The sequence below is a fragment of the Phyllostomus discolor genome, chromosome 7 (genome assembly GCF_004126475.2).
Source record: "Phyllostomus discolor isolate MPI-MPIP mPhyDis1 chromosome 7, mPhyDis1.pri.v3, whole genome shotgun sequence".
Taxonomy (NCBI): Eukaryota; Metazoa; Chordata; class Mammalia; order Chiroptera; family Phyllostomidae; genus Phyllostomus; species Phyllostomus discolor.
Genome location: NC_040909.2, coordinates 96023336 through 96048983, shown reverse-complemented (window position 1 = coordinate 96048983; position 25648 = coordinate 96023336). Strand labels below are relative to the sequence as shown.

At 40.0% G+C, this 25648-nt stretch overlaps 1 protein-coding gene, 1 long non-coding RNA gene and 1 pseudogene across 2 annotated transcripts in view; 2 read left to right on the top strand and 1 right to left on the bottom strand.

The window, feature by feature from the left end:
- Nucleotides 1-10687, bottom strand: part of RAB2A (RAB2A, member RAS oncogene family) — an 89767-nt gene extending 79080 nt beyond the window's left edge. Inside the window, exon 1 of the mRNA XM_028533633.2 lies at nucleotides 10362-10687. Coding sequence (XP_028389434.1) covers nucleotides 10362-10407 — 46 coding nt within the window. The 5' untranslated portion in view covers nucleotides 10408-10687. The remainder of the gene's footprint in view (nucleotides 1-10361) is intronic.
- LOC114514917 lies at nucleotides 8179-8353 on the top strand (annotated as a pseudogene).
- A 121-nt stretch (nucleotides 10688-10808) lies between the features above and the next one.
- Nucleotides 10809-20021, top strand: LOC118501710. Its single transcript, XR_004904353.1, has 2 exons — nucleotides 10809-11034; nucleotides 19921-20021. It is a non-coding gene; the product is annotated as an uncharacterized LOC118501710 (long non-coding RNA).
- Nucleotides 20022-25648: the final 5627 nt, after the last annotated feature.

Genomic DNA, 25648 nt, shown 5'->3' with positions numbered 1-25648 from the left:
GGAACCCTGCACATACACAAGAATACACTTTTCAAGCATAAATAGAATATGTCCAAACACTGAACAAGTACTCAGCTACAAAATTAGCGTCAAATGCTGAAAAATCAATACACATAGCCTGTTTTCTTACCTAAGTGAAATAAACTCAAATCAATAATGAAAAGACAGTTAAAAAAGAAAAAGAAAAAAATTCTTAAAACCAAAAACACACATTCCTAATTATCTCAAAGGATGAAAGAGAAGCTATGAGATGAAAACAAAGATTTTGGAGTGGCCAGTTCCCCAAGGCCTGCTTACACGGTTTTTCTTGGATTCCTATTAGCACTCTTTAAATTCTTACTAAAAACATCTTTACAAGCTAGTTGGAGTAGGTTTCTGTTCTTTGTAATAAAACAGGTCCTTCCTAGAACAAATCCCTAGAGTCTTCTACCTTTTTGTTGCTGTTTTTTTCTTTTTTTTATCATGGAGTCTTTCTAAATCATTAGTGGACATTGATGGTCATAAAGACTAAATAAAGCAAGGCTGGAGAAAAGAAAAAAAGAGATACCAGTACTTGGAATAAAATGAATCTTGATAAACAACTTTCCATCTTGTTAAACCAATGCTGACAAACTAAGGAACTTTCCATAAAACATCTAGATGCAAACAAATATGGTGAATACAAGAAAACACCAATCTAAGCTAGGAAACAATTAGAGTCAAGGATGGCAGATTCCTCAAAGTATCAGCTGGCCCCAAAGGAGCAACCTAAATGGGGGTGTGGTGTGCTGTGTGTGTGTATGTGCGCATGTGTGTGTTAGGGGAGATCAACATAGTAGGACACATAGAAGGCAAAAGAAATAATTTTGCTATGAACAGCATTCCTATACAACACCGGTCAAATTTGGGTTAGTTTTTCAAATGCATATAGACAAAATATGGAAACATTCAAAGCAGCAAGATTAAAAGTAAAGATGAAATATTAACTATTTCTTATTTGTAACAGTGTTGCATGTATTATCTCATGTATTCATTCCATTTTATAGATGAGGACATTGAGACTGAGGGAGATTCAAGAGGTTACTCAAGCTCACTCAGCTGCTAGGGAGCAGAGAAAGGACTTTCCGTGTTTTATAGAGGACAATTCTGTTCTATTTTGCATGAGTGGAGGTGGTTGGTTATGTTTTAGTAAAGGGAACTGAGGGACTGTATATTACCACAGCCACTCAACAGACAAAGAAGTAAGTCAACAGAAGAGGTCTGATGTGGAATTTGAGGGAATGGAGAGATATGTATGACATGGAAGACAGAGCATAGACTTTGGAGTCAGAAATACCTTGGCTCAAATTCCAGCTTGGTCAGTTACTGGTTATGTGATGTAAAAATTAGTCTCCCTTTCCTCACCTGTGAAATGTAGCCTTCCTCATGGATATTACTGTTCAGATTCAATGAGTTGAACCATTAGAAAAGGCTGTATATGTAGTATAAATATACCAGCTGTATGTTTACATTTTTCATTACACTGTACTACATTAAACCCCATTATCAGTTATAATTAAGTATAATGCATGCACATACTTTTAAAAAAAGATATAATTAGGGTAAATGAGTAGGGTTTTCTGTTTGTACTGCTTAGCACCCACTTCAAAAAGGTGTACATAGTAGTCACTGTCAAAAATTAATGTTGCTTTTAACTTCAACTTACTGCTTCTATCTTCTGTTTCTACCAGCCGGCTATGGTAGGCAGCATAATGTCCCCCTAACCCCCCACCACACAGACAAACTAGACAGACTTGCACTCATTCCTAGAACCTGTGAATACATTAGCCTTTGAGGCAAAGGGAACTCTGCAGATATAATTAAGATTACAGACTCTGAGATATTATCCTAGATTATCCAGGTAAACCCAATCTAATCACAAGTCTTTAAAAGCAGAAAACCTTTCCTGGCTTCAGTCAGAGATGGGATGACCCAAGAAGTCAGAAAGATTTGATACTAGAAGGACTTAATCCCTTGTTGTTGGCTTCAAAGACAGAGAAAGGGAGTCATGGACCAAGGAATGTGGGTATATGGGTAGGCTCTAGAAGGTGGGAACAGCCCTCAGATGAAAGCCAGCAACAAAATGGAGATTTCAGCCCTACAGCTGCAAGGAACTATAAATATACTACTGACATCATGAATGAGCAAGAACCCTCCACAAAGAGATCCAGTTCTGCTAAAACCTTGACATTAGCCATGTGAGACATGTATCAGACTCCCCCCCCATTTATTTAATTTTAGAGAGGGGAAAGGAGGGAGAAAGAGAGGGAGAAAAACATCCATGTGTGGTTGCTTCTTGCACACCCCGACCAGGGACCCGGCCTACAACCCAGGCATGTGCCCTGACTGGGAATTCAACCAGCTACCTTTGATTCACAGGCTGACACTCAATCCAGAGCCACACCAGCCAGGGCATGTGTCAGACTTCTGACGTGTACATGAACTTAGGTAGAACTTCAGAACTGTAAGATAACAAAATTGAGTTGTCTGAATTGCTAGGGGTGTGTTAGTTTGAGGTAGCAACACAAAACCAATACAGCTTTTCTCTCATTTGCATTAAAAAAAAACTGTAAGGTTGCAGGGCATGCTTTCCCTCAGCCCCCAGCTCCCCTCTTCCCCCCTACTTGCCCAGGTTATTCTGTCTCAGGGGAACATCTCCTAAATTGCAACCAGGGGAGCAATGAGATAGGCAGAGGCAGCTTGTGCAGGACTAATCCCCTGAACCTATCTCCAAGGCCCCCCTTTCTCTGACTTTTCAGGGGGCTAAAAGCAGCCCCGTCTTGGCTCACTTCTGTCACTGTGACTTTTACTTCCTAGGGAGGCAACAGCAGCACTGCCAGCTCACTTTCTCATAATGTTTCTAGAGAGCCAGAGCAGCCCTGCATAGGTTCTTTCTTGTTGCTTTTCTCTCCTAAGCCCTTCCTTGTTTCACTGTCCTCAGCTTTAATAAATGTACTCTCAAAATTAAAAAAACTAAACATTTTTTAATAATAGGGTCCTTAATCCTTTTTGAACAGGGGAAATAAATTGGTCAATGCATGCATTCTACCCAGCAGAGGCTACCTAGAACACATTCATGGTTTTCTAAAACACCAACTTTGTGCCAGGCATCGTCTCTTGCTTTTAAAAATATCACTGCAGCATGCATCCATCAATATTTATTTTCTTCCTTTCCCCCTCCATTTTAACAGGAACACAGCTAACTGTCAACTACACCTGAATATGGGAATATTTTGAAGAGAATACTGGGAGAAACATATAGAGCTACCTCATATCGCAGTTATTAAAAGTAAAAACTTATAAGAGGTATGAGTAAGAGGAGGGAAGAAATAAGTAAATAAGTTGCCCCAAATGACATAGCTCAGTTTCATCATCTATAGAATGGTAACTTCTTGTATCTGTTGAAGGACTAAAAGATAAAAAGCTTTTGATATTGTGTATTAACTATAAAAAGTATACCAAATTCCTCATGAGAATCTACTACATAGACATAGTGCCAAAAGCTAATGTGATACAAAATTCTATATAAATTCAGCCTGGATATACTTACGCATGACTTAAAATCCAAGAAAGCAGAAAATGTGGCAATAAAAAAAGAATCTATTTTAGAAAAACAGTCAAACAAAAAAGGCCCACGACTGACCAGTAGAGGGGGAATGTCATAGTACTACTACTATTACTACTACTAGGAACAATGCTTTTACAAAACACAGGTGTCCAGAATTCACTGCAGATCTGCTAAAACAGCATCTCCAAGGATGAGATCCAAGTCATCTGAGTTGACAAACACTGCAGGAATTAAAGTCGGTGACTATGCATGCATATCATAGAGGGAATCCAGCTAGCACCTTGTTGCCAGGTGTCCTTTGCTTCCAAGTGAAGGATAACAGCTAGAATGTAGAGTATTACAATTTTGCAAATAAACGCAGCTGACAGAATCAAATGGGAAAGTTTTGTGTAAAAAATGAAGTTAGAAAAGGGGACAAGTGTTTGCATCTTTGTAGCAACAGACACAGCCTCACTCACAGACTGAGGATGAGCAGAGAATAACAAAATGGAGTAAGAACAGCTGGACCAGAGTGAGAGGGAAAAACAGCTGAGCTAGCAAAATTAGGATCTGCTCAAATAAAACAGCAAAATTCCTGGTGACTACAAGAGGAGGAGAGCTGGCAAGATAAAATAGGAGAGGGAAGCAGTGGGGACAATAAAAAAAATTAATTTCTTGTTGGAGGAGGAGCAGGAACTGGACAAAAAGACAGGAACACTGAGAAAGCAGAGAGGGACATTGTTTGAGATGAGTAGGCAGGTTCACTAGGAAAGTGGAGAAGCAGGAAAAATTAAAATACAGGTCAAGGCCTCTATGGTTCAATATAAAGTCTCAGGAGAAATATAAATATTGGGGGAAACAAATAGCAAATAAGCTGGTTAGGAGAGAAAGAAAACGAAAGTGCTGGTCCAAAATCTTGAAAGACTACAAATAATATGCATAAAGCAATAATTTAAGTATAACAGAAGTATACTGTCTAAATTTCAGATTATGTTAAAAAGTATGTTTCAGCCCTGGCCAGGTAACTGAATTGGTTAGAGCACTGTCCCATTATGCCAAGTTGTGGCTTCAATCCCTAGTCAGGACACTTATAAAAATCAACCAATGAGCCCTGGGTAGTGTAGCTCAGTGGACTGAGTGCTGGTTTGTGAGCTGAAAGGTCACCAGTTTGATTCCCGGTCAGAGCACATGCCTGGGTTGCAGGCTAGGTCCCCAGTTTGGGGGTGCATGAGAGGCAACAGATCTGTGTGTCTCTCATACTTTGATATTTCCCTCTCCTTCTCCCTCCCTTCCCCTCTCTCTAAAAATAAATAAAATATTTTAAAAAGAGAGAAGAAAAATCAACCAATGAAAGCATAAATAAGTAGAACAACAAATCAGCTTCTTTTCCACATTCTGCTTTCTCTCTAAAATCAATCAATAAATTTTTTAAAAGTATGTTTCAAATATGTTTTAGCTCTCTGATTTAATAAAACCACTACACACATTTAAAAACCTAAACAATATAGTTTAGAAATGCATAAGTGACTAACACATCTATGAAGAAAAGTAAGAGAAAAATTAATACAGACTTCAGGCTAGTGGAAGCCTGGTAAAGAAGGAGAGGTATAATGGGACAACTGTAATAGCATAATCAATAAGATATATTTAAAAAAAAAGGAGAGGTATGTGATGAGGATCTGTATTTCTTTAGCATGGGTGTTTGATTTAGTACTAATCTTCAAAACTATTAAACTTTGAATATACATTATTTATCTAAAATACTCACATTCCATAACTAAAACATTTTAATGGGATTTTTCTACCTCTGAATTCCCCAGTTTTTTTTTTAAATATTTATTTTTCAATTACAGTTGACATACACTATTATATTAGTTTCAGGTATACAATGCAGTGATTGGACATTTACTGTATATAACTTACCGAGTGATCACCAAAATAAGTCTAGTACCCATCTGACACCATACACAGTTATTACAAGACTATGGACTATATTTCCTATGCTGTACTTTACATCCCCCATGACTGTTTTAATATATGACAATATGTACATCTTAACTCCTCCCCGCTTTTCACCCATCCCACCAATCCCCCTTCCCACCTGGCAACCATCAATTTCTTATCTGTATCTTTAGGTTTGTTTTGTTCAATTAGTTTGTTTTTTAGATTCCACATATAAGTGAGATCATATGGTATCTGTCTTTCTCTGTCTGACTTATTTCACTTAGCATAATACTCTCTAGGTCTATCCATGTAGTTGCAAGTTTGTTTTCTGAAGATTTGATTTGAGAATCAACTTCTCAAATCAAAATCTGAGTCTTTAAAAAAAAACACCTTCAGTGATTCTTAAGTTTCTTTAAAGAAACTCAACTTTGAGTCTCCCACAGGAAAAGGGCTTCCTTTTGTCATAACTCTAAAGTACTAGCAGGGGTGTCCAACCCATGACCTGTGGGCCGCACATGGCCCAGGACAGCTATGAATGCGGCCCAACACAAAATTATAAATTTACTCAAAACCTTTTTTTGCTTATCAGTTTTCATTAGTGTTTATATATTTAATATGTGGCCCAAGACAACTCCTCTTCTTCCAATGTAGGCCAGAGACGCCAAAAGGTTGGATAACCTCTGTGAGAATCCTTTAGGATTTTGCTGTTGCTCTCATACTTTCATTTCAACCTCAAATGTCCCCTATGTTAACACGTACACATACGCATGCATGTGCGCGCACACACACACACACACACACAGCCAATCTGATCTTACAACCAACTCTAAACTTCTCATTCCTTCCTTCTCTTTCACACTCCAAGTCTTCAATAAAATGGCTCTACTTTTAACTTCCCAGAATCTCTCTCTTTTTATAACCGCCAGTAAGATTGATCCACTGGGCTGCAAACAGGTACTTCCAACTACGTACCAGACATTTCTACCTGTCCACCTGGAAAATCCCTACTCGTCATTCCAATTTTATTTCAAATATCACCTTCCTGGTAAAACCTTGTTAACACCTCCCCCACCAAGGACTCATCCACTTATACTTATCTATTAAAAATTTCTGACACTGAAAGACCCATCTTTACATTTAAGACAAAGTCAAAAGCTTTCCAGACAGGCAAATAATTAATTTAATTAACATATTAATTAATTATTTAGAGTGTATGTGGTGAAGGCAGTCAAAGGTATTAATACAAACTTCCAGTTACAAGAAAAATAAGTCCTGGGGGTGTGAAGTACAGCATGAAGAGTATAGTTAACAACACTATATTTTACAGTTGAAAGATGCTAAGAGTAAATTTTAAAAAGTTCTCATCAAAAGAAAAAATATTTTGTAAATATGTGTGGCAATAAGTGTTAACTAAACTTACTGTAGTAATCATTTTACAATATATATATATCAAATCATTATGTTGTACACTTGAAACTAATACGATGTTTTTATGTCAATTATATCTCAATTAATGAAATACACTGAAATGATACAATAATGTATAACCAGGCTGGTCTTGTTTATTTTCTTACATAGTACCTTGTCCTCAAAAGAACAAAGTGAAGGGGACCAGAAAAATGCAATAAGGAGTGGTAGGGTTTGTTATGGTCTTGAAAGAATGGGTGAATAGGAATTGGTCAGGTGAAAAAATTCAGACCTAACCTTGCTTTGTTTTTGGCCAGGTGAGGGGGGAGTGCACAGCAGGAAGGGGTATTTCAAATAGAATACAAGGCATGTGTGCTTTTGTGTGCCTAGGCTAGCTGAATGGCAGAAAAGGGGAGAGAAGATTAGTGATGAAGTTAAAATTAAAATGGCAGGTAGATGCCAGAATTTTAGGAGCAACAATTATAAATCTATTACATTTTTTCTCTCTCTATACTTGATAATTACCTGTCTATGATATTAGGCCATGCTTGTTAAAAACCAATTCCCACTCTATATCTAGATCTAAATGACACATTTTCCTAAATGATTTTTCAGGAATAAGACACTACCAGTGAAAAATTTTAAAGCTAAAATATTTTAACTGCCTTTGGTCAAACAGCAAGAAAACACATATTTCAACAGTATCACCATGATCTTGTGAAATGTTTTCAAACACTCTTCTATGAAAGAGGGGATTCTGAAAAGGGAAATGAGCATGGTACATCTGTCCTCACTTTGTCTCACTACTGAAAGTTGGGATTGCTAATGACTCTTTTGTAGGCCAGAGAAAATGAGAAACAGGGAAAGCAGAGATTTACTTCATTTTAAGATATGTATTTTTCACACTATGACTTTTTAAAAAATCAAGATAGATCTCACACTACTGATTTAATATCATCTTGGGTATACTGTGAATTAAAGTAACATGCTAAAGCATTTCAACCAAAGTCAACAGTAAGTAAGTGGCAGAATGGGGTTAACAGAAGTTTGCTGTCAAGTTATGAATGTATATTAATAGGAACAGAGTAGCTTGTCTGGCCGTTCTTTCAGTAATTTAATTAAATGTATAGGGCCTATCTTCTACTAGGCTCTTCTTAAAATACAAAGCCACACAAAACACCTTTTCTGCCCTCAAGAAGTATAGAAATCAAACACAGATGCCCACGCAAAGTAACATTCTGGGATTAATATTAGAAAAATTATACACTTCTCAGCTTTTTGGCTAAGATCATATATTAAACTGACAGAACAGATAACTACACTTGAGAATAACATATTAAATAGACTTTTAGAGCAGGAAGATAGGATAGAAGCTTGCCCCATCCACTCCACTCATCAACCCGGTGTTGCTGTACTTCCAGGAACAGTTTACCCCCTTGAAGGAAAATATCAGAAAGATGATACAAAGTGAGATATATGCAGGTATTAGGTAGTCACTTCCAGCCAGCATACCAGGAAAAGCCTGACACATCATGAGAACTCAATATATGTTGACTCTGAAAGCATTATGGAAGACCCAGGTTAGGCTATGAAAGGCTAATAGAATTTCACAGAGGAGACACTCCACACAGAGAGAGCAGCAAAGACCAGAATAAAAGCCACTGGGCCTCACTGGCAGAAGCAAGGTAGGGAATAATGAAAAGTAAATGGGGCTAAAATATGGGGTTCCTTCAAGGTCAAACAAAACAATGTGAGCAGAGGAATAGTCTCATGTTTCAGGAAGATTAATCTGACAGTAAACTATGCAGGCTGAACTGGTGTGAGGACGAAGTACTGCAGCATTGAGTCCAGTGTCAAGTATTCAGTGCCTGACCTAGTGATAACAAAAGCAATGACATTAAAGGAGTGTGTTCCTTCTGAACTCCCTCAGGATTGTTTTTGAATTATAACAAAATACACGAGAACAGCACCAACATGCTAACATTTGCAGCCCCACTACTCCTAACACAATACCTCACCCATAGTAGATGCTCAATAAAGAATCTGAAAGAAGTCAACTTGCAAAGACTAATCTGAATCTTAACTACTACTAGCCGTCCACATCACTCTCCCACTTGTCAAGTTAAGGTGAAGTCCACCTTCAGTCTTGTTTTTACAGCCTGAATCAAAATTTGGGGTAAGCTTTAGACTCCCACCTTCTTTTCCTTCGAAATATGCCACAGTATTTTTTTAAATATGTAAATTTGCTAGTAAACATTTGCAAACCACTGCTTTACCTGGGATTTTCCATAGAAAATCATCATTTTCCATATAGACATGCACCAGAAAACCTAGCTAAAAGATCTTATTTACTGCAAAAAGTTTTTCTTTTAGGCAGCAATCAACATGCTTCTAGCTTTCTGATTGAACCCGCTATATCCCTAGTGCAACCACAAGCTGCAGCGTACATTTCCAAAGTTGTGTCAAGGGTCCAGAGCTGTGCAGGAGTCATCAGTGAAACCAGACTCCGGGATATTAGTAGTTATAACACCTGAGGAAGCCTAAGTTTTATCATTAGATTCCAAATAATACCAAAATCACAGGTATTAAGAAATATTTTACAAGTTGTACTTATCAACGAAATACAGTAAGATGCTATTTTAGATAAGAATATCTGCCTTTCTGCTTCAGATAGACATCAGGTCACCTGAAAATTGGCAGTTGTGACCTGGATTTGATGTATGGAAAAAAATCAGTGTCCCCAACACCCAGACACACACGCACACACCCAGAGTACTTGCATTATTATCAAATGACCCCAGTTTACACGTGGCAAGTCTACAGAACTATTTCATGTTTTAATTACATCGAAAGGGATTCCTCAGCCGTCAAGTAATGGCATGTAATTAATTCTGAGTTGGGAATTGAAAGAATTAGGGAAAAAATAATTTTTTAAGGGTTTCCTTCTAAGCTGGCTGTCCCACACGAGACAGCGCTTTGCCCAGGTCTAGGCAAATGCTTATAGGTCGGAGAAGGTGGGACTGTTCAGGAATTCCACCCATCACCTTCTGCTCTCCTCTGCCTCCCCTTTTCTTTCTCCGGGGTGGCGGAAAGGCCCCCAAATGAGAAGCCCTGGCGAGGGACCGCAATTATCTGAGCCAGGCCCTGAAGGCCCTGGGTTGGGCATCCCCTCCTGTCACACACTTCCCACATCAACCACCGTAAAGGGCTGCCAGGCCCCAGCTGCAGGGCTGCTCGGGGCGGGGGCTGCGGACCCGGCCCGTCCAGGCCGCGGCTCTCGCAGTGCCCACGTCACCAGCTCCAGCACTGCGGAAATGGAGCGGCGCGGCCCGGAGGGAGGAGCGGGGCGGCGTCGGCGGCGCGCTGCCGCGGCCAGCCGCCGCCTGCTGCTCAGCCGGGGCCTGTAGACAGCCGACACCCGCTCGGCCGCGTCTGGGGCCCTCACCTGTGTCGCCAATGATGATGTACTTGAAGAGATAGGCGTACGCCATGGCCGCGGCCGCTCCGTGCCAGGGCTCACGGCTCCTCCTCCCGCTACTGCTCCTCCTCCTCCTCCTCCGCGCCCCTCACCCGGCGCCTCTCCGCCTCCAAACGCCAGGCTCCGCCCGCCGCAGCAGCCGCCCGTCGCCGTCCGCAGCCGGGAGTGAAGGGCTGACACGCCGGACAAACTGACACTCGCGTAGCGGTGGGAGACAAGCGCCCGACCGAGCCTAGTGAAACAATAACAGCCACCCCTGCACCTCCGCCCCGCCTCCGCGCTGACCCGGAAGGGCTTCGGCCACTGGTACAGTGGAAGTAAAGGGGAGGAGCCCCTACGCCGGTGGCGCCCCACTTCCCGGCCGCAGCCCCGCCCAGCGCCAACCCGGCCTCGCCCGGTCCGCCAGCAGCCGGGCGTGACCCGGCGCTGGTTGTTCCTGCAACTTGGTGCTGGTGATCCCAGAAGCTAGAAGTTGGCGGTGCAGAGGGGAGAGTTCGGTTCTGCCGCTGCGACGCGCGCCGGTGCCACGTCTTCCCGTTTTGCGGAAGGGGCTTGGGACACGTGGTGGGAAGGTCGCGTTCGGCGTAAGGCCCGGCCCTTGGCTCGTGAAAAGGTGTTTCAATGCAGGACCCTGAGTGAGGTGGGTTGGTGTGCGATGGTGTTTCTGAACCTGGGAACTGGGGCTCGACAGTGAAAATGCAAGTGTTTATGTATTCGAAACCATAAATAAGGGAATACGAAGTCAATACTGTTATATTCCTACGGTACAATACTATGGGGCTCTTAAAAATATAAAAAGGCTGATTTACATTAAGTGAAAACCAAGCACAAGACTCAGTGTATAATTGTATGTTTATGTTACATGTTATTTACATATATGTAACAATCACTTATACAATAAATTATAAGTTATATTTTGTTGTATCAATATATATTTTAAAAAATGACAGTAATATACTTAAATGCCCATATTTGTATAGTCAATCTGAAAGGAAACAACTGGCACCAAGGGAGGGGTATGATTGAGGGAAGAGCTATGTTTCACAATTATTCACATACGATTCGAATTTTTTTTGCAGTATTCACGAATTACCTATTGAAAAATGCATTTAAGAGACTAAACAAATAACTTTTTTGTTCATTGAACTAATACTTTGTGAGTACTTATTTTGTTTCCCACACCCCTAGCAATTACAACTGAAGGCAGACTATGTAGTAAAGCAGCACAAATTTTAGAAGGGGAAATACAGGACAGAGTCAGTGTCAGGAAAGGTTACCGGACACCAGAAGATGATGTCTGACCCAGGCGTATATGAATTATAAGAATTGTCAAAAGGACAAAAGTTTAGGGAAACGAACTGAAGTTTTAGGCCCAAGGAACAATGTGCAAAGTTCATGGATCTGTTCAGGGAATTTAAAGTTGTGTAAAGGCGGAAGTGACTGGGATTTAGTGGCCTGGTTCCAGTTGCCTAATACTTGCCTCTCTCTTCGGGTATTTCAGATAATTCTATTAACACCTTCATGCTGGGCCAGCTGTGGTTGGTTGCTACATGATTTGAATGGCCTTGCCAAGTGTGAACTCAACAGGTTTTTTTCTGGAGTATTTGGAGGGGATTTTACTAAAGGTTCAGGGGTTGTTTACAAGGATTTGACATGAAAGTTACCAGGAATTGCATAATCTGGTTCACTCCTCTTTTCTTTGGGAGAGAGAATGTCTCTGCCCAGGTTCCAGAGCCCATTTGTCCCTCCCATTGGAATGCCTTCTCTGGGTCTTCACTGGTGATACACATTAAGAATGTCCCCTTTGCCCTAGGTGGTGTGGCTGAGTGGATTGAGCACCTGCCTGCAAAAACCAAAAGGTCACTGTTTCGATTCCCAGTCAGGGCATATGCCTGGGTTGCAGGCCAGGTCTCCAGTAAGGGGTGCTGGAGAGGCAACTACACAATAACGTTTCTCTCCCTCCCTCTCTAAAAATAAATAAATAAAATCTTTTAAAAAAGAATGTCCCCTCCTTCCAAGAGAAATCCAATTTCCTACCACCCTCAGAGGTATGGCTTTATAGCCCCAACAGGACAAGTCTCTCAGGGTCTTACACAAAAGCCTAGCATCCTTAAGAGTCAGGAAGATTCCTATACTGTTAGAGCAGGTCATAAAGGGTTTTGTAGCCATACCAATATGCACAAAGAACTTTACCTAGTGGACACAAGGGAAACTGAACAGAAAGGTCAGAAATCAGAAATGGACATAACGCCATAGCAGCATTAGAGAGGCAAAGTGGAGTACAGAAAAGAGATTAGGAAACCTGGCTTTTGATCTTGGCCCTACCACTAACTGACTGACAAATCATTTGGCTTCTTAGAGCAGTGTACCCATCTATAAAGTGAAGGAGTTAAGTGTTACCTAACAGGGCTGTTTCAAGTCTAAAGTTCTTGAATTTGATGTCTATCCAACCTCCAGATTGAAAGCCACCTGTAAAATAGTTAGTAATCCTCTTATGAAAATGTCAGGCTCAGAAGAGTCAAATGAATGTTGTTCTTATGTAGAACTGGGATGCATTCCTTATTTGTGCACAGGAATTGTTGTGTCAGTTGCTGCAGAGCTCTGTCATCTCAAAAAAACGAGGGCTCAATTGTCAAGTCTTTCCTTGAGCCTCTGTTTTCTTATCTGGAAAATGTAGATAATAATTGTCTCACAAAATAAATTTAGGATCGAAGGAGATAATGTATATGAAGATATTTTGTAAATTATGAAAATATGTATTTAATACATAAAACATTTGGTGCTGCATAATTTTTTAAAATTACCTTGAGAGAATAAAGACAATCACAATACAAATTCATGTTTTAAAATCAGCTACATTTCTGTCTCTGTTTTATGTCTCTGTGTTTATTTTTTCCTATATGTACTTCATAATATTTCTCTAAGCCTATATGCTGTTTTAAGTCCTTTTTGAAACAATACAGGGTAAAAAATAAAAACCACAGAAACTCCATTTAAAACATTTATCCCTGAAATTCAAAAACATTTTTCAAGAAAGATTCCTCAGGCAAAATAATAGAAATAAACCACTCTTCTCTTAAGTGATAATAGGTAATCACAGGAAATCACTTCCTGTTATCTTCCGTTCAGTTTGATTTTTAGCTGTTTCACTCCCTTGGGAATGCATTTCAATAATGTCATCTCTCAGTCTTACATCATTTATGTTGTGAAGGTCATAACTGAAATTTAAAGATTAAAAGACTATATTCTCCAAGTTCCCCTTATTCTAGTTCTCCATGACATTTTGTAGCATAATATAGTACTGGAATTTTGCATTTACTTCTTAGCCACACTTTTCATGTGTTTACATTTTCTCTGGTTTTGATTGCTCTGAGCTGTGGGAAGAAAGGCAGGGTGGACCGGGGTAAAAAAAACAGTGGCCTGGAATATTGTCGTTCATTGGTTCTTACTTTGGTTTCCTTGGCCAGTTCTTGAATGAACTCAGGGGCTCTGATCCTCCAGAAATGGTATGCAAAATGTTGTACATATTTGCCTATATAAAATTTTATAGGAAAGATTCTTGCACAAGTCTATAACCTAGAAATAATTAAGAACCACTGCGAAGTGCCCTTTTTAGCCATGTCTAAATATCATGACAGAACTAATTTTGCAGCAAATACTCATAAGCTCAGTACCAATTTTGGAGGAAGAACTAGTTTCAAATCTTGGATTTACTACCTACAACTGAGTGGTCTTGGATAAATTACTAAATTGTCTAAGCCATATTTTTTCACGAGATGGTGTAAGTAAAGCATCTAGCACAATGTCAAGTTCACAGTAGACATTAAATAAACGTTGAAGTCATTTCCTTCTTCCTTTTATCCTCTCCTTATTGTCCACCTACAGCGTGTCACTAAGACCAGTAGGAGTTAAATGGGGCTAATGAAGACCCTGCCTTACATGAGGTTCAAATCTTTTTGTACTGAGTCATGAGTGGCTTTGGCCTGGCAAAGGCTACAGGAGAGGTACTATGTTATTTTAGAGGACAGCATTTTGTTCTGGGAAATGAAGGTAGATTTTATGGAAGCAGACTATTTAAGCTGAGCCTTTAAGGGCATTATCTTTCGTAGTTCTTGCTTTAACCTAGTAGTTCCAGGTGCTTCTCCATTGTACTTTGTTCACCTTATCCACCTGATCTGCTAGTTCTATTCTAGTTGGGCAACCCACTTAATGCTCCGTTTTACTTTTCTATGCATGACCTATTTTGACCACTTGTCAAAGCCAGGTATGACTGTTTTCTCTTCCATTCTACTCATCCTTCACAAGCTTACTTGAAGAATGCAAAGTGAATGATTGCATATTCACATCCTTAGCCAATAAGTATATAGATGGCTGAAGAAACTTTCTTTTTGTTATTTTTTTACCAATAGACTGATTATTAGTAATACAAGGGACCTACATGAGTGCCTGGACCAGAGAAACAGTGAATGTTGGAATAATAATAGCTTATTTTATAGTGGATTAAAACTATAACTACATAAAATATTTTGAATTAATAATTAATATAAAACTTGAGTTAAAAACCAGAATAGTGTTCTTAAATTAACCACTTTTTAAAGTCCTTAATATTTGCATAATGCTTTCAGCAGAGAAAGTGGTCTGGAGAAAGGCCCACTATTGGATTCCACGAGGCCTAAGTTATAGTCTCTTTCCTGACACTACTAGCTAACCTTAAAAAAATTATCTTCAAACTTTTTGTCATATGTTCATAGAGATAATAATTCTGGTGGCTTATATAATGAAATCGCCAAGAGGTAGATCTGAGAACACTCTGAAAAGCACATTATTACTAAGAGAGGGTACGTATACCAAACTGTGGGTGAATGATTTTCTGCACATGTATCTAAGTATATTAAAAGACCAACCATATAACATCAGTGATATTTTATTCTTTGCATTTTTCTGTGTTTGTCAGCGGAAACTACACCATGGAATTGCTTCAAACCCTACTCTCCATTTATCTCTAATGTGTTCTGTGTCTTGTTTTAATTGGTAGGTGTTCCTTGTTTTGGAAAAGTTGGAATGAGAATGGGGATGCATGAGGAGTATTCTTAAAATTATGTTGAAGAGAGAACCATTTACAACTTCTTTAATAAAAATTGTTTTTATTGTTCAGTTGCTTTATTGTCTTACAGTTGTCCTCATTTTTCCCCCATTGCTCTTCCCTGCCCAGTCCATCACCTGCTCCCAAAGACCGTCTCTTCCCCATTGTCCTTGTCCATGGGCCCTTTGCACATGTTCCCCTTCTTTCCTCCATTATCCCTCTTTCCCATCCCCTGTGGTCCCTGTCAGTTTGTTCTTTATTTCTATATCTCTGGTTCTTTTTTGCTCATTTGTTTGTTTTGTTGATTAGGTTCCACTTATAGGTGAGATCATATGGTATTTGTCTTTCACTGCCTGACTTATTTCACTTAGCATCCAGTTCCATCCATGCTGTCAAAAAGGGTAGGAGCTCCTTCCTTCTTTCTGCACTGCATACTATTCCATTGTGTAAATGTACCAGTTTTTTGATCCACTCATTTACTGATGGACACTTAGGTTGTTTCCAGCACTTGGCTATTGTAAATTGTGCTGCTATGAACATTGGGGTGCATAGGTGTTTCAGGTTTCTTAAGGTATGTTTCCAGCAGTGGAATTGCTGGGTCAAAAGTCAGTTCTATTTTTAGTTTTCTGAGGAAATTCCATACTGTTTTCCACAATGGCTGCACCAGTCTCATTTACAACTTCTGTAAGTAGTTCAATTTATTTTAATCTTTACTCCTACACATCTTTAAATTTTGGATTTTCACTCCCTTTTTGAGGAAACAATAAGGTAGTTCTGTCCCATTGGGAGGTGGGACAGAGAAATCCTTCTGTCACTATCTTTGGTGTAAAAGGGGATCTTAGAAAGTAAGTGGTTTAGGGAATTATGAGATCACATTTCAACCGTCTTCTCTCTCCACTCCCTCCTGTCTAATCTTTAGCTCTGCTTCTTACAATCTTATGATGAGAATTTTCAACATACGGCATTAAACAGGGAAAATGACCACCACACAGTCACATTTCACTTCTAATATAGAGAAAATAGGAATATGTTTTCCCAAATTTTCTTATTTTTAAAAATAAAAGTTGTTATTGAAAGGATGAATTTGTTCTTCAAAAATTGAGATTACATCTAAAGGCTCACATTTAAAAATCTGCAAGGCAATTTAGATTTGATCCAAGAATTGTTGCATACTTCTGCTGCTCTTAAATTTCTCAATTTAAGGAATCTGGGGATCAAGTCTCAAGAACTTCTTCAAATGAACAGATTATGTGAAACTGTAGTTCAACCTTAAGACAGCAGTCAACGCTTATTCTCGCAAATTTTTGTGCATCAGAAATCTAGGAGCAGCTTATCTGGCTGATTCTGGCTTGGGGTCTTTTGGGGGGTTGTAGTTAATCTTTCAGCCAAGGCTGAAGTCATCTGAAGGCTGGACTGGGACTGGAGGATCCACTTCTACAATGGCTGTGTCACATGGCTGTTGGTGAGGGCCTTAGTTCTTTACCACATGCACCTCCCATAGGATTGCTTAAGTATCCTCGTGATGTGGAAGCCGATTTCTCCCAGAGGGAGTGATATAAGAAAAAGCACAAGGCCAAAACCTCAAAAGTCTTTTATGATCTAGCCTCAGAGTCACGTGTCATCACTTGGTCCCACAGACCTACTATGGTAAAATGCAGGATGGGACTACGTAAGGGCATTAACACCACAGGCAAGGATCATTGGGAGTCATCTTAGAAGCTGGCTACCAGAACCTGAAGAGCTCAAGAAGTGAAAACAAGGGTCTAATAAATGTCTAACCATCTGAATCAGATACACTTCAGGTCAAATCAGCTTCATTTAACCTGTCTACAATATAATTTGCTATAAATAGATGAGTCTATAAAGAAGTTTATTGTGGTTTTGGTTTTATGTGCTTCTAAAAAGTAACGGACCCAGAAAATAATTATTTTACAGTGAGAAAAGGAAGACAAAAACATTTTTCAGTTTTTAAAAATTACACTTCAAAGCAATTGTTTTAAGGATAGAATACAGCGACAGTGTAGCTCCTTAAAAGGATTTTTTGAAACAGTCGTTTCCATCCTAAATCCTTAGGGATTCAGGGGGTTCAACAGAGTAAACAACACATCAATTTCATTAACTGTGCATTTCTACTTCTTCATTAGCTTCTTCTGAATACTTTTATGGGACCTCAATACTTTCCTAACTGTGAAAACTTTTATATTAATAGCTGATTATGTATTTTAAGTTTCAGGTTAAAAAAAAGTCTGCATTAAGTGGAGGTAGGGGAAGCATTGCCTTTAATTAAGCAAGTTTCAGGTACCAACAAGTAGAAGTTTGACTGTCATCTTATTCCCTAATAGTCTTTTCTGGTACTGTAGTTTAGTGATCTTTATTAGAAGAACTGGAGGCTTATGTCATTTTTAGAATCTTATCTTGAAGTTTTCATTACTAGACTTAATGGGGAACATTTTTTACTCTTAGTAAATGGATATTTTAATTTTCTTGATACTGCTTTGACACAAATTATAATACAAAAGCATCTGTTAGAAGGAACAGATTATTCAGCATTGTTATACTATACTTTTGGTTATTTTTTCCTTTACAAAAATCAATTATAGGCAAAAACCTTGTTAGAACTAGATCCTGCTTCCTCTTTGAATTGACTGAATGCACTTCTGGAAGGTTTTCCTTTCACTTCACTCCAAAAGACGCTGAATCTAAACACCAAATGTGAGATTATCTAATCTGAACCCTGAGATAAGCTATTATTTATGAAAGAACAGATGAAGACTCTTAAATTACTATTTGAAACATAAAAGTCGAATTATTTACATTTTCTTTCTTGGAAACAGGCAGAGATTACAATATGTTTTATTATATGTAACCCACTTTTTTATTGAGAGTGGACTCATTATACAACCATCCCTTAATTAACATTAATCCACTTAAGAAAATTTTAAAGTCACTAAATCACTGAAGTAAACAACTATTCAATGATTAATTTAATATACCTGTATAAGAAGGAATTGAGACCTATCATTCCTATGCCGGGTACTGTGCCAGGTGCTCAGATAGATACAGAGAGAGAGATTTACCACAAAGCTAATGAAGCTTACACTCTGGGTCTCTCACTTGAACAAACCCTTCCTAAGGCAAATGTGCTCATATGGTCAATTTCTTTTCCTTTCCTTTCCTTTCCTTTCCTTTCCTTTCCTTTCCTTTCCTTTCCTTTCCTTTCCTTTCCTTTCCTTTCCTTTCCTTTCCTTTCCTTTCCTGTTTTTATAAAATTTGCAAAAGTGAAATATAGGGTCCAGCCAGAAGTAATGCCTGATTGTGGTTGGTAGGGTAACAATATGGGTGTAATAATATATAGTTTTAATTTGAAAATTTCACCTAAAATGTTATATAGGGTGGTTGGGTGATTTTGTTATGTTATGGAATTACATGCCTATGATTTTGTAATAAAAAAGGGACATTTTTTGTGCCAGACCCTGTATTTAAATCTTAATCTATGAATGCTGTTCTCTCTCTCCCTGTCCACTCAGACTTCCTGTCACACTTCCCTTTGTTTTAGGAGGTGCTAGAGTATCCACAGATTTTTTTTTATACTGGTTAAGGAGGAATTGAGTTGGGGACACATTTAGATTCATAAGAAACATTTATGCAACATTCTGTTGTGGGTCACTGCCACCATCCCCCATGGCTGTGTATTCAGCCACCTTGGCCTTGGCCTGAGTCATGCATCCACCTATTGCAGAACTTGCTTATGGGACTATCATCAGCAAATGTTTAGTTTAGTGATAGAGTCTTTCCTGCAAGTCAGCCCTTAATCCCCACTCTGGTGGTTTGACACAGACCTTAAGAATTGAAAGCACCATCTATATGGCCACCAGCCCTACAGGTAACGCTGTCACTAAGGAATAACAGTGAGTCCATGCAGGTGACTATGCCATTCACTCAGCTTTTATTAATGCATATTCAATTCAAATCTGTAATAACCTAATAACACTAATCATTACTCAGAAACATCATCAACAGTCATCAATAACATCACACAAGAGAATTAGGGGATAATGAACCCAAGTCCCAAGAGTCCAAATCAGGTCCGGTCCAGTCTGTCCACTTCTTGCAAGGCAGAGCCAGAGGGACAGGTTGCGGCAGAGCTCTGTGTCCTGAGGTGGAACATGCAGGACATCTCAAGGTGACTTGCTCTCTGGATGCGTTGTCTATGGTCCGAAGTCTGCTTTTATGCTTCTTTGATTGCAAAGTCATGTTTTTTGCACAGTCTTTTGTAAATGTGTTTTTCTCAGGTTCAGTAAACACATGTTGTTTACATCAGCTCTGTTAGGCACATGTTGTTCACCATACTGTACTGTGCATACTGAGGGGTAGTATCACCCGTCTGAGTCCTTGCTCTACTGCTCATGCTCTAAACTCGGCTTCAGGTTTTGCTCTCCACAGGGACTAGTGTGACATGAATGTATTGAGGTGTCAGGGATGCATGTGGACAAGATGGGAAGCTAGGAGACACCAGTGGACGAGCCGTACGAATGACTGACTTCTGGCTCACAGAGAAAGACTTGATCCCAAAGCTGTTTCAAGTACTGGCTTCTGGGTACCAAGACCAGAATGGAGGCTACACAAGAATGCTGCAGATCTGAAATCAGGGTAAGCAGGATCGGGCCACGAATGCAGCAATCTACAATAAAGGGAACTGTCTCCCATTGCTAGCAACCTTCCACTGCTAAACCTGCTGTCTCAGGAGCTGTGGTAGGACTGGGAACACCACGTCCACAGCCCCCACACACCTCAAACGTCAGGAATTTCACTGGAGCCAGAGTGTGGGTTGCACCCATCAGTGTCCTTGATCACAGGCCTTTGGATCTCTCAATCTCTAAGGGAACTGGGGCTAGAGCTGTGAAATGAATAGTCTTAATGGAGCCCAGAACCGTCTGGGAGCCAAATAACCCTCTCTTTGCACAACAGATAAAATTCCTTGTTTGAAAAAAAAGAAAAGAAATATTTATTCAGTCACTTGTGTGTGTATTTGAATTATTGCAAGGTGTCCAGTATAGAAAAGGCTTCCAAGAATACTGCAGTTCCTATTGTGCTGACTCATACCACATTGTAATTTGTAGAGGTCATATCTCAATGTAAGCGTATCCTACAGGATTAGTTTTCTATTGCTGTGTAACAAAATACCACAAACTTAGGAGCAGAAAACAATACCCATTTTTTATTTCACTAATCTGTCAGGCAGAAGTCCGGCCTGGTGTGAATGGGTTCTCTACTCAGGGTCTCACAAAACTAAAATCAAGGCATCAGCTTAGCTGCATTCTCATCTGGAGCTTGGGGCCCTTTTCCAGGCTCATGTGGTGTGGCAGGATTCAGCTTCTTGCAGTTGAAGGACTGAGGTTTCTATTTACTTGCTGGCTGTTAGCCAGGACCTGCTCTCAGCGGCCAGGGGCTGCCTGCTTTCCTTGTCCCATGGCTGTGTCCATCTTCAAAGCCGACAATAGAGCATCTTCCTCATTTTTAATCCTTCGTGCTTTGAATCTCTCTGTCCTGAAGGGCCCGTCCCTTTTTAAAACTTAATTGATTGGGTCTGGCCCACCCAGGACAATCTTCCTATCTTGAAGTCAGTTGATTTAGGACAGTACTTGCATCTGCAAAATCCCCATAAGCATGTAAATTAGAATTTGATTAAACAACTGGGTGAAGTATATGTATGCCAGGGAGTGAAGATCTGGGGGGCCATCTTCAGTTTCTGCCTACCACACTGGATTTCTGTCTACCGCATGGAACATATGTAGGTTAGTGCAAGGTATAATAACTGTTGTAGAACTTTTCAACTCAGGATATGTATCTTCCAAGACTTGGAAGAAAAAATCTAACATAAAGTGGAAATTTATTTAAAAAGTTGAGATATCTCTAATAAATCATTGTAACTGCAATGCTTCTATTAAAACTAATGAGAAATTACAGACTCCTAATTTATTTATGAAAACCAGTTCATAAAGATTAACAGAATAGGCAATAAAAGCAATAAAGATGAATGATAAAATTGATAAAAATTATTCTGTCATAGAGAACTAAATTATCACAAAAGGCTTTATAGAACACACCAAAACCAGTAGTAGCTTATTACGAGGAAGAACTACATTCTGGAAGGAAGTGATAAGCAGGCTCACTGCCTGTCTTAGAGGAGAGAGGCCCTGCCCAGATCCCTGCCCTTTGGAGCCCCTTACACATCACAAAGACTGAAGCACAGAGATAGATTTCATTTTGACTTCATAGGAGAGGTTCCTAGAAGTTTGGTAACCACCGGAGGAGGACTGGAAATTATGGGATGGGTACAGGTGAGGGGGGCTGGCCTTGAGGCTAGAAGAAAAGATAATTTGTGGGTTAGGAAGAAAACTGTAACCCAGCCCCTGGAAATAGTTGGTTGCCCCAAATCACCGAGGTGGGTGTCTAGGCAGATCAGGTTCTCCTAACCCTTGTTTTTTTCCTCCTGCTCTGCTGGTATAGTTTTGAAAGTGAGCTTCCAGAAAGGATGGGATTGCTCTGTGAGGAAAGAGGGAGAGTATGTGCCCACCCTGACTCTCTGAGGAACTTAACCATATCATTCCCCTCTGGCTTCTGGGTGGGTCCAGGCACCATTCAAGATCCAAGGTCTAGCCAGGCCAGCTCCATGATGCAGTGTATAAGGAAGACCTGGGAAGAAACAAGCAGATTCCTATTTTGCCTGATGAACAGTGTAGTGCAATTAATTGATCCAGGAGAAGATGAGGGGTGTAGGAAAGAGGAGAATCAAACATTCTGTTTTGGACAGGTCAATTGAGATGCCGACAGACATCCAAGGAGAGATGTCAAATGAGCAGTTGGACGTTTAAGTTTGGAGTCTGGGGCAGTGGTCTGAACTAGAGATAGAAATGCCATATAGCTGGTATTGCTGTTGGGGCCAAATGTTTTTTCACGTACCTGATAGATGTTGGTGGTTCCTCTGTTATAGAGTATATATGTGTATCCATTACCTGTTTATCTATTGAGTCTCTGACAATTATTGTTAAAATTTCCTAGAAGTTTTTTGCAGCTGAAAATATGTAACAGACAACCTCTAATCCTCTAAACTTCACAACAAATCTGATATAGTTATTTTTAAATGTATAACCTTCATAGAGAAAGAGGCTGAGACTTAAAAGAGGTTAAGTAATTTCTCATATCATGACAGCTAAGTGGCAGTGCTGGAAGCTGGATGTATGGGTCTAATGAGAGATCTGACCTCAAAATATACAAATTTAGAAGTCACCAGCATGTAACACATAAGAAAAATGCATTTGTCCTCCAACAGGAAGTGATGGACAGTTTATGTTCGTGCAGAAGGGGTATATTGGGTCTCCCAAGGGAACTCACAGGATGGTGTACATAGTAACTCAGCTTAGAAACCTGACTTGTCTTTACAGCAAGAGTAAATTTGTCTTTCAGGAATGGACTTGCATTCACCTAGTTTGTGAGTCTGATATTTAAAAGCAGATTACAGTAAGATATGACTGTCCAAGACACAGGAATATGTAAAATCCATGCAACAATTTGCTTTTTCTTATCCTGGACTAAAAGTGAAGAATATGGAAATAATGACTTCAAGCTAAGACAACATAAAGCATCCATCTCACTTTTATGGTACTCTTTACAGGGAAGAACATTTGTGACTCTTAATGCCTTTTGTCATCTCATTGACTCTCTCTTATCATCAGTCTGACCATACCCTGTTGCGTCACTCTGAGCTGCACGACTTCTGTGTGGCCTCTGAAGGCATTTGTAACCCTCTCCCAATGGCCTTAACCAAGCACCAAATACTCTGATGAGTGAAAAACTCCCCTGAGTGGTATTTCAATAGAGAATGCCATTTTTTATCTGAGATCTTCCTTTTTTTGAGTTTCTAAGGCTAACCAATCCTCCTTCTGATAGACAGTTGCTTCTGACACCTTAACAAATTCAGTCAAATTACCAAGTTCTGGCTGTGGGATCCAATCTGGACTTTAGGTCACTCCTATAGCTTCATTTTACAGTATATTAAGCCCTCTGTCTCATTAATTACTTACTATATGACTTAGCTAAGCCATTGATTCTATCTGCACTTCAGTTTCTTAATCTGTAAAATGGGGAAAATAATACCAAAATCATACGGTTGCCATGCAGTGCCAAGAACGTGCGAAGCTTTCAATGTTATATTTTCACCACGTCATTGTTGAATTTTAAAATAAACTTACAAGGTACAAATTTATTTCCAAGTCCTTAGGTGAACCTTCCTATAAAACCCAGTGACTAATGTTAGTTACACGTTGCTTTGAAGCACCCCTCTCATCCATATCTATGTGGTCACAGACCCCGGGCTAAGAACTTATGCATCAGAGGATGGTAGTACAGACACCAAAAGAAGAGAAAATTTTTTTATTGACTTTTTTTCCAAGAGGAAGGGAGAGAGTAAGAAACATCAACTTGTTCCACTTTTCCATTCATTAATTGGTTGAGTCTTGTATGTGCCCTGATGGGGATCTAACCCACAACCTTGGCATAGCTCCAACCAACTGAACTACACACCAGGGCAAGAAAAAAGAATTTTTGAAGAAAGATTTAATTAATGCATCTAAGAGAAAGATTAGAAATTATAAGATGAAAATGCCCGTGCATTGGATTTATTATTTAGCGGTTAATCAGTGAACACTGCAAGTGTGATTACATTAGAGAGGTTGGAGAGGTTGGAGGCATAAATCAGCTTAACAGTAGTTTCTTGCAGAGCAAAGACCTGGCCAGCCCAAAAAATGCTAGTTGTGCCATCTGCTAAAAAATACTGTTGTAGACAAAGAGGCCCATCCTTGAATCTCACTAGATTCATGAGGAGGTGTGGTATAATAAGAAATATATTTGGTCTTTATTCTGATTTACAGCACAGAGTTCCTAAAACCCTTGGAAATTCCTGTGTGATGGGAGTCTTTTGTTAGTCATAAGGAGGTCCTTTTTTGGTCACACCTGAGTTTATGCTAATGAAGTGACTTCAGGTAGGGTCCCTATAGAGCCTCATGGTGGGACTGGTCAGCAAAAGACTAGCATTGGAACTTTCAGGTCCACCAACCAATCTCTAGGAAAGGAAAGGTTTGCACAGATAGAGCTCTGTAAACACTCTTGGACAATGAGAGATTTGATGAACTTCTGGGTTGGCGAACACGTGAAGGTGCTGGGAGGGTGGTGTGCCAGGAGAGTGTTACTCTCCACGTGGCTGTTCCTGAGTGGTATCCTTTTACAACAAACAGGTAAATGTAAGTAAACGTTTCCCTGTGAGCACTGTGAGACAGTGTGGCAAATTTTCAGATGTAAGGTGAGGGTACCAGGAACTCCGATTTATTCAGCCTGTCAGTCAGCAAGCAGTACAAGTGGCCTCTTGTACTTAGAATTGTTGTCTAAAGTAGGGGCAGTCTGGTAGGACTGAACCCTTAAGCTGTGAGACCTGATACTGTCTCCAAGTAGATAGTGTCAGAATCGAGTTAAATTTGTAGGACACACAGTTGATGTTCACTGAGAATTGGAGAATTGCTTGGAGGTTTTGGAAAACACCCCAAGAAGACATGGATTTCTGAACAGAAATCTGAAAGGAAGGGATAAGTGGGTACAGGGGAGGCAATAGCTACAGTAGATAGAGATCTTAGAAGCAGGGGCCTATTACTGAACAGAAATGGGGTTTGGCTGCCCACCAGCACCCATAGGCAAATTCCGGAGGCAGAGGTTTAATGAGAAAAGGAAAGAGGTTTTTTATTCAAAAGCTGCACAGTCTGGGAGGATGGCAGGCCCCTGCTCAGTGCCCAGTCCCCCTGGAAAACCCAGAGGAAAAGCCCACCACCCTCTGCTAGCCCAGTGCAAGGGTGCACCCACAGTTCCTTCTCCCATTGAAAACCCTGTCCCTCAGGAATTGCAGACAGCTGCTGAGTCCTCCAAGCAGCTCTGCTTCTCTCCCTGCCATCGGCAGGCCTCAGGCTCCCTCCTTTTCAGAACTATTTGCCACGCAGCTTCCAGGGCTAGGAAGATCCATGCAGGCCCTGGCCTGCATGTCCTCGTGGTGTGTCCAAGACAGAGTACATGTCTCCCTTCCCCTGCTTTATTTAAGCTACTCCTGTGGGCCCAGCGAAGTGCTCAA